The sequence below is a fragment of the Sebastes fasciatus genome, chromosome 13, assembly GCF_043250625.1.
Source record: "Sebastes fasciatus isolate fSebFas1 chromosome 13, fSebFas1.pri, whole genome shotgun sequence".
Lineage (NCBI taxonomy): Eukaryota > Metazoa > Chordata > Actinopteri > Perciformes > Sebastidae > Sebastes > Sebastes fasciatus.
The window spans coordinates 26,932,648-26,942,356 of NC_133807.1; the positions used below are offsets into that span (position 1 = coordinate 26,932,648).

General features: G+C 41.7%; 1 protein-coding gene across 2 annotated transcripts; it reads left to right on the forward strand.

The window, feature by feature from the left end:
- The first annotated feature begins 878 nt into the window (after positions 1 to 878).
- On the forward strand, positions 879 to 9,189 carry fscn2a (fascin actin-bundling protein 2a, retinal). 2 transcript variants are annotated; one of them, XM_074656577.1, is made up of 5 exons: positions 879 to 1,952; positions 5,511 to 5,667; positions 5,760 to 5,881; positions 5,990 to 6,157; positions 6,314 to 9,189. In XM_074656577.1, exons 1-5 carry the CDS (start codon positions 1,130 to 1,132, stop codon positions 6,517 to 6,519), a joined length of 1,476 nt encoding a protein of 491 aa, XP_074512678.1. In that variant the 5' UTR covers positions 879 to 1,129; the 3' UTR covers positions 6,520 to 9,189. The 2 variants fall into 2 exon arrangements, with proteins under 2 accessions (XP_074512678.1, XP_074512677.1); XM_074656576.1 differs by having other exon boundaries at positions 5,760 to 6,157.
- Positions 9,190 to 9,709: the final 520 nt, after the last annotated feature.

Sequence of the window (9,709 nt, forward strand, 5' to 3'; positions counted from 1 at the left end):
GGAGTTGCGTCATCTATTATCAATTGACTGACAGAATAACAGGGGTGGGTCTGGACGGATTGGCAATAATTAGGTTGGGACTCAACGAGGTGAAAGTGGAGCATAGGCAAATGGGTAAGGCTTTTGCATTCAAATGTGTGCTATTCAAATCCGTCTTCGCTATGCTCACTGACTTCAGAAATGTAAATTTCTCTGAAGACTGAAGCAAACATAATGTTGCTATGCAACTCCTCTGTACCTGCATACTGGGGTAAGAACTTCTATAAAGAAACCTTTGTACCACATTGAGAGTTAAGACTATGCCTCTAAATCAGTCAGCCATGTACATTAACCCTGCTCCAATGCAATGTGAAAGAGGCTCTTTGTGAATACGATTTTAATCTTTACAAGTCTTTAACAAGCAGAAGGTATATTTATGCTTATATTTACACAAACTAACTTCTGAAAAACTTACTTTATCGGTTTGAAAAGGGACTCAAAAGAGAAGGAGAAGCAGCGGGGAGCAACCAAAAGCACCTTTACTCTCTGGACATTCTCCAATTAGGCTGTGGCTCGCCAGCAGATCAAAGGTAGGATAATCCTATGGCTGGATGGCCAGGCTACTAGTAAATGGACATAAATATGACAGTAACAACCAATAGGGAGTCAGGCTGACAAATACGTGTGCCAGTGTTAGTTACAAGGGTGGAAGAGAAAAGTAAGAGATGAGAGTAAAGGGAAGATTTGGAAGAGATAGAGAATGAATCTGCGCTGAGTGTGTACCGGAGAAGGAGTGGGAGGAGGGGAGGTTCGCGGTTGGTTCACTGGTATGTGACGTCAGCGGCTTGTTGGATTGAGGTGCTGTGTCCTGCTGATTTTAATCCTAACTCATTAAGGAACAGAGAGCAAGTGCCTGTGCAAGCCCTCTGGGGGAAAGAGAGAAAGTGACGGGAGGAGGAAGGAACACTTAACAGTCCATCAAGGGAGATAAGTGGAGCTAATTTACAGCTTGAGAGACAGAAGAGAGGAGAAATCAAGCATTTTTTTTTTTTTTTGCTTTTCAGTTTCATGCCTGCGTTTCCTCATTACCCCTTCCCTTGTTTGTCCTAAACGTCTTTGCTTGCGATCTTAACGCGAGGCCTGTTCAAGCATGCCCACGAACGGAATTAGCCGGGCCCTGAAGCTGCAGTTTGGCCTCATCAACTATGAGAACCGCTACCTGACGGCCGAGGCCTTCGGCTTCAAGGTGAACGCCTCGGGTGTTAGCATGAAGAAGAAGCAGATTTGGACCTTAGAGCAGGACGATCAAGATGGCCAAGTGGTGTTCCTCCGCAGCCACCTGGGACGCTATCTGGGCTCTGACAAAGATGGGAAGATTGCATGTGGGGCGGAGAAGCCTGACCCTGACTGCCGTTTCCTTATTGTGCCTCAATCTGATGGTCGCTGGGCACTACAATCAGAGCCTTACCTGCGTTACTTCGGTGGCTCGGCCGACTACCTGACCTGCTTTGCCCAAGCCATTGGCGAACAAGAGCTGTGGTCCATCCATATGGCTTTACACCCACAGGCCAGCCTGCTCAGTGTGGCACGTAAGCGCTATGCCCATCTGTCTTCTTCAGATGGAGAGATCTCAGTGGACAGCAACATTCCCTGGGGAGTGGACTCCCTTGTCACCTTGGTATACCTCGATGGCAAGTACAGCCTCAAGACCTGTGACAGCCGTTTTCTCAGCAATGATGGCAAACTGGTGAAGGAGAACACCAACACTACTAGCTTCACACTGGAGCTGAAATCTGGCAAGCTGGCCTTTAAGGACTGCGATGGGAAATACCTGACCCCGGTGGGTCCCACGGGGACGCTGAAATCTGGCCGATGCTCCAAGCCTGGAAAAGATGAGCTGTTTGATCTCGAGGAGAGTCATCCACAAGTAGTTTTTCAAGCCGCCAATAAAAGATTTGTCTCGGTCAAGCAAGGTAAACAGCCTGTGATGCAGTCTTGAGAAAAAAACACATCATCTAAAAGTGAATAGTTTCATAAAGAAAATGGATTGGAGTGCTGCAGTTGCATTGAGGGAACTTTCAAAGCGGAAATGATTTTCATTGTTGAAAGTCACTGAGGTTAAAGGAGATTTGATGGTTTGCAAAGAAACTTGAATGTATATTAAATGAGGCAAAGTAAAAGTGCCTTCATGGTAACAAATGGGCAAGAAAACAATATTGCGAACTACGTAAGCTAAACGTAGCGAAAACTCCTCTCAGAGGCTCCGTGCTGAGTTCACACTTAAGGAAAGAAGAAATTATGAAATTCTTGACAGACTGAAAGACACAGCAATTTCCCCCACTATGATTTTGCAATCATTATGCAGCTGCAATAAGTCCTTGTGCACCCTTTTTAAAATGACTCTTAGATTGTTGTCCTCTCAGATTTAGTCGTCACCTTTCAGTATTCAGTTCCCTGCATTTCTCAGCTTAATCTCTAAAAGATTTTTGCTATTGACAAATAAGAATATAGTACATTCCTGAGTGGAGCAGTACCACTGTTGGGTGTACTCTATAGCAGTGAGGGGTTGATAACTTCAGATGGCCTGGATTTGTTTAATTGAATCTTTACAGTTACATTACAGTAACTAACAAAAAAGCAAATCAGCAACATTTACCAGCTAATGAGAGAAAGCCCAGTCTTTCTTGTCTACATGCTGGATCCAGACCGGTTGACGGCCATACTGTGGAGGTAATTGTGGTAATGGGCTTTGTCATTTCCACTGTGTGTCCATTGAAGATTAAGCAGCGTGCAAATGACTTCGGGGCAAAGCTGTGCCCCACGGGTGTCAATTACCATCAATGGATTTTAAGTCTAGCAGCTTCTCGCTCTTTACAGTTATCCATCGAGTGAAGTTCTCCAAATTATGTGGATCTATGGGGCGGCGAGGTAGCAGCAAAACAGAGCTACAGCCAGGCCTTACCAGACAAATGAGTTACAAGGTCTCTTGTCGAGCTGCATGATGTGATCTGCTCTGTCCTGTATAATTATTCAAGCGCACAATGTGGGAGGACAGGGGAGCAAATTGTGTCCTGTTGCAGCAATTAAAACACCTAACAGCCTTATATAAACTAGCTGTACAATGCAAATGCAATACTATAGCACATCTGAGGAAGGAGGTTCTCAAGCTAACTTTAGACTGCAGTCATCGTTATGCTTATGCATGAATAAAATTCTGCATTCAAATAAAGGTCACCGTCAGGGCAATATTTCAACAACCTGGCACTCTATTCTCCTAATATAGGGCAAATAATTAAATTTTTTAACTGTAGTGTTCGGCCTTGTGGCAGTTCCACGTTTTTTAAGGAACAAGGCACTGAAAGCTGCTTAGTGGGCCCTGCAGCGCAGATTTGCATTTCACCACTCAGGGAATTACAGCAAGCGAATGAACAGGAAGGGTGGAGGGGTGACTGTGGGGGATTAGGGTTGTAACAGGCTTAAGAGAAAGGTTGAAGGACATTTCTGTGGCTTCTAATTTGAACTACAGCAGACACAGTTCAGTTATAGGCTTTGTGTCTGTGTATTCACCACAACCTAACACACCTCAACAGACAGGGTTGATACATGTGGGCTAAGTGTAAAACACTAGATTGGTTTAGTGAACAGAGCACTCACTGACTAACTGGAGAGATGGGCACAATTTGATGCAGATTTTGCATGCTATTCTGTGTTGGGTTTAGCTTTACTTACACACTTGCTCTTGTATGCAAAACAGATCACATGAGTTGATAACATGAAATTTGTTCAAAGGTTCACAAAGCAAAACATGGGAACATCCACAGCTCTCAAATGGCCAGAAAGCAGGTTAACTGTTAAAAGTGATCCTCTGCATAAAAACTATTTTTTGAGTATGAAACACTCAACACCTATAAACTTGAATGGTGAGATAGATTCTAATAATGACATGTTTTCATAGTGGAGAAAAAGGGTAAAACATCCCAATCTCTCATCCTGTAGTACCACTACTCCTCATCCAATCCAACCTGACCATAGCTTCTGATTTTCTATGATAGAGCAAATATATATGGAATATAATATTCATAACTATGTTTTCTTTAGGGCTGTCAATCGATTAAAATATGTAATCGTGATAAATTGCATGATTGTCCATAGTTAATCACGATTAATTGCAAATGAATCACACATTTTTTAGCTGGTCAAGATGTACCTCAAGGGAGATTTGTCAAGTATTTAATACTCTTATCAACATGGGAGTGGGCAAATATGCTGCTTTATACAAATGTATGTATATATTTATTATTGGAAATCTATTAACAACACAAGAATGACAAATATTGTCCAGAAACCCTCACAGGTACTGCATTTAGCATAAAAATATGCTCAAATCATAACATGGCAAACTGCAGCCCAACAGGCAACAACAGCAGTCAGTGTGTCAGTGTGCTGACTTGACTATGACTTGCCCCAAACTGCATGTTATTATCATAAAGTGGGCATGTCTGTAAAGGGGAGACTCGTGGGTACCCATAGAACCAATTTTCATTCACATATCTTGAGGTCAGAGGTCAAGGGACCCCTTTGAAAATGGCCATGACAGTGTCCTCGCCAAAAAGTTTGGAGCGACGAGTTAGTTTGACATGGTTTTCTAGTTTCATATGATACTGGGATATTCACTCTAACTTTGAAACTAAGCCAGAAAAACTGGCGTTGCCATTTTAAAAAGGGGTCCCATGACATCTGACCTCCAGATATGTGAATGAAAATGGGTCCTATGGGTACCCCCGAGTCTCCCCTTTACAGACATGCCCACTTTATGATAATCACATGCAGTTTGGGGCAAGTCATAGTCAAGTCAGCACACTGACACACTGACACACTGACACCTGTTGTTGCCTGTTGGGCTTGAGTTTGCCATGTTATGATTTGAGCATATTTATCATGCTAAATGCAGTACCTGTGAGGGTTTTTGTGCTGGTAATTAATTTCCAATAATAAATATATACATACATTTGCATAAAGCAAATAACACTCCCATGTTGATAAGAGTATTAAATACTTGACAAATCTCCCTTTAAGGTACATTTTGAACAGATCAAAAATGTGTGATTCATTTGTGATTAATCGCGATTAACTATGGAAAATCATGTGATCAATTGCAATTGAATATTTTAATCGATTGACAGACCTAAACTGAGTGTATGAAGAAGTAATTAATATGAATATGATATTCATAGCATCAAGGCATTTTATTAATCTGCCAAATAAAATGCTGTATAACCTAAAAACTCCTGCATCCTCCTATATGAGGAGACAAAACCCTTCAATGAGTCCTTGTAGGTATCACACTGCAACAACAGAGAATGTACTGTATGCATGTCATTAAAAGTTGGATTAAAACTGTATTATGCATGCACGTCTCTTTGGCAAAGCCTGAGAGAGCAAATGACATTCAAGAGGATGCAATATTGTAATCCATAATTGCTACTGAACAAAGACAAAATTATGGCTGTCTTTTCTTCCCTTATTACCAGGGGTGAGTATTTCAGCCAATCAGGATGTGGAGACAGACATGGAGACCTTCCAGATGGAGCTTGATAAAGAGAGCAAAAAGTCTATGTTCAGGACCAACGTTGGATCCTACTGGACTCTAGTGACACACGGAGAGATCCAGTCCACTGCTACAGAAGTGTAAGTAGCTCCTGTAACTATCAAAGAGGAGGTTTCCTCTCTGTTTTCTCTCACCTCTCCTTAACCTCTCCATGCCCTTTCTTCCCCCCCAGAGAGGTAAATACAATGTTTGACATTGAATGGCGAGGACAGAGGGTCGCCCTCAAAGCAAGTAATGGAAAGTATGTTTGTACAAAGAAGAATGGACAACTCTCAGCAGTCAGCGATACAGTGGGTAAGTGCTTTCAGGCAAGCCACTTGAGATTGAATGCTGTGCCACAGGTACAGCCTTCGTTGACCCAAACATGGACAAGAGATGAACTGTATTTGTCCTTCAATCCAGGTGAAGATGAATTGTTCCTGATGAAACTCATCAACCGTCCCATGATGATCCTTCGTGGCGAGAATGGCTTCGTGTGCCACCACAAGAACTCCAACACTCTGAACGCAAATCGATCCGTCTATGACATTTTCTCACTGATCTTCAATGATGGCGCCTACAACGTAAAAAGTCAGTGTTTTTCAAGTGTGCACGTCACAGCCTACTGCATTTCAGCATAACACTATCAATATCTGTATCCTGTTTTAATAGATATTTAGCATCTACTAAATCAATTGTTAATTTAAACAAATAGCTAACATATAATCCACTGATATCCCTCTGCAGGTGTGAATGGAAAGTTCTGGTACGTCTCTAGCAGTGGCTTCGTGTGCTCAGATGGAGAAAAGCCGGAGGACTTTTTCCTCGAGTTCCTGGAACATGGACGCTTCGCCATCAAGGGCTCTGATGGCAAGTACCTTCGCGGAGACCAGGGAGGCACGCTGATGGGTGATGGTCCAACTGTTGATGTATCTTCTCTTTGGGAGTATTGATCCCTTTCAATCAGGGTCCTCAAAGAGGGAGCAAGAAGGCGGGGCGCAGGACCTGCCTCTATCAGCTCAAATGAAACGGACTGACCGGGTAACATTTTCCTGCCTGTTTTTATACTAGCTGCCAGGTGCCCGAACCCATGTCTTTTGTTGTTGTTTTTTTAATTGGGAAGATGTGAACATTTTAGGAAGATGTGCGGTTTTTATTGTAAATGTTAAATGTTTTGTCTTTCAAATGACAACGCCAACAGCAAACAACACGTACTGTGTGAAAACGTGTCATTTCATAGAATAAGACAGCGGCTGTCCCAATTCTTCAATATAGGCAACAGTGACAACCAAATATCTTTGAGGGCAGCCACACCGATCAGTCACTGAACAAAGAGAAATTGAGCAACTGCGATGCCAAGCGTAATATATATTTTCAAATTAATTCAGACTTTGATTGCCAAAAACCGTCACGAGGTTGGCATGGGTTACCATGGTTACACGTCTCCAACCGGCAAGGAGGCTATCAGGAAGTGACGACGTAAATTACTGCTTAGTGCGTCCGAAAAGATACATACTACTACGCTGCAAAAGTATGTTAAACTATAGCACACATGTTGGGAATGTAGTGCATAGTATGGGATTTCGGACGCAACCTTTAACTGAAAATCAATGAAAAACAAACAATGAAGGATCAGTGTGGCTGCATTCTTTACTACTTTGACATGTTTTCTATTAGAAACAGCATGGTCATTGACATCACTCTAAGTTAAGGGTAATGCACCACTGTCTTCAAAGACAGCGAATGGCTGGTGCCGACGGTGTTTTCATTTATCTTTATAGACCATTTACAGCTTCCATAAAAGCACAGTTTGAAGTAAATGAGGTGGACTGGAGCAAATAGACTATACTGTCTCAGGCACCTCTGCAATGCTGAGCAATGTACATCCAAAGAGGACTTAACTCAGCATCACTGCAAACGCTGAATATGTTTTTGTGTAACACGTATAGAAATACAGAGATCAGGAACAAAGGATATCAGTAGAAATGGCATATATCCATATCAGGGACAAGCAATAAACCAAAAGGGGGAGCACATTCAAAGCATTTGATGGACTATACATAATTTTTAATGTACCAGGTATGAACTCAGAAAGTGCTTCTCTGGTGTTTTGCCTAGGGGCCTTAAACCATACTGAACTCTATATCCCTTTAAACACTGTTCTCGTGGTCAGAGTCGGGTGGTAAGATTAGAAAATATAATGGATTTAGATAACAGATATACAGTGGAAACAGCTTAGAGTGATCATGTCTGTCCGGGTCAAATTGATCACTATAAGCAGATGATTATTATAACCAAATTTTTGTTGTTGTGCTTCATATCTCATGCAGATTAACATCTAATTGACATTTGTATATTTATTACATGAATACAAAGTAATGAAACGGACCTCTTCGCTAAATACTGGCTCGCTGCCAGCTCTTCTGCCTTTTCCCTCTCCAAGGGTGAGGCATTGCCGTTTTTGGCCAGCTCTGCAGCGTGAGCGTGCATGCAGATGGACGGTGCCCCCCTTTGTCAATTCAATTACGTTAGTCCGACTTAGTTTTAAAATGTTTTTCCATATGTTGTCATGCATGAAAAGACACTAAATGAGCACTGTAAGCGGACTACTTGATTACTATAAGCAAATTATTCAAACAGGAAATAGGAATGATTCTGTTCAAACCTTTTGATCCATATAAGCGGTTGATCACTGTAATCGTGATCACTATAAGCAGTTTCCACTGTATCTCTTACTTAAAGATTTCTTACTGGAATACAGTACAACAGTGACATCCTATAAAACATCATGCAGAAGCAGATGTGTTTGAATACAAATCTTAAAGTAACGCTTGTTTGTTTTCCGTCTGTTTGCCCACAGTGAGATGAGAAACTGTAGTGAATCTTATTTGTGAAGTGAGCGCTCTGTGCACTCCAGTGGTTGTTGGTCAAACCCATCTCCAATGTGACAGCAATCTGCTTCTTCAGACAGCTTTGGAAGATATGTTGTTCCACGTTGTACAAAGCTGGGATATCAGTCTTCCCTCTGAGTCCTTGTGCACAGCTAGGCCAAGAACGTCCCACTGGAGCTGATATGAATCTTCTCATCTAACTCTGGACAAGACAGCAAACAACTATATTTCACAACATGCTGGAGTGTTCCTCCTATCCAACACTGCTTTTGTAAAATGTGATCAGTAGCCTCTAGTTGATCCTTAGCCAACAGGAACCTTTTTATGTATTTCGATCTCACAGGACTCACTGAATTTATTACACACTCCTGACACCCATCAAAGGGCACAAGCTGCCCAGACGTTATTGGCACAGAGGACAACCTGAACCTGTATACAATTTATCCTGTAGATTCTTGTCAGTTATTTCCCAGGAAGAGAGAAAATCTGCAATAGTTCAAGTTTAATGTCTAAACTAAGGGTTTTGTGATGTGTGCAATTAATAGAGAGACATTTTAGAAAGCAAGGTCTAAAAGGCTTGGTCACCTATGCATCCTGTATCAGCTCTATACAGCCTCCAGCCATATTTTAGAAAGTATTTAATATATGTAGATGTATGTTGTTTTACTATACTTGTTTTCTGATATGATTTTTGAAAATGCTGATGACAATAAAAACTTGACAATACCTTCATTGACTTTGGGACTAGAATTGTATGTCAAGCTAAGAAAATATGAGTGAAATTTGTGATTCAGTATTCAGATGGTAGGGGGGGTTGGCCAATGTTTGGAACCCTGGCTCCTGCTGTCTAACGGTACGTTTACACCAACCATCATATTTGTACCAAGACCAGACGAAACTCTGTGTATAAATGTAAGTGTATAAACCACAGACTGTCTGATAAAAATAACAATGTTTCGCTGCTGTATTTATGCCTAGATGATGGTATGTTGAGTGTTGATGGAGTAGCTACAATGTTAGCATAGCCTGGCACTGATCGAGCCAAACTCCATTCAGAAAACAAGCATTTTAAAAGTTTTTGCCTGTCGTCTTGCACAGACCTGACAAAGCACGAATTCAAACAAATCTGCATTATTATGTAGTTGTTTCGGCATCCTTGCATTGCAATTAAATCACAGCACAATCTGTTTATTTTGGGTTCAAACGGCAGTGGCGACGTATGGCTTGCTAGATATAGTCAGTGCAATGGCAC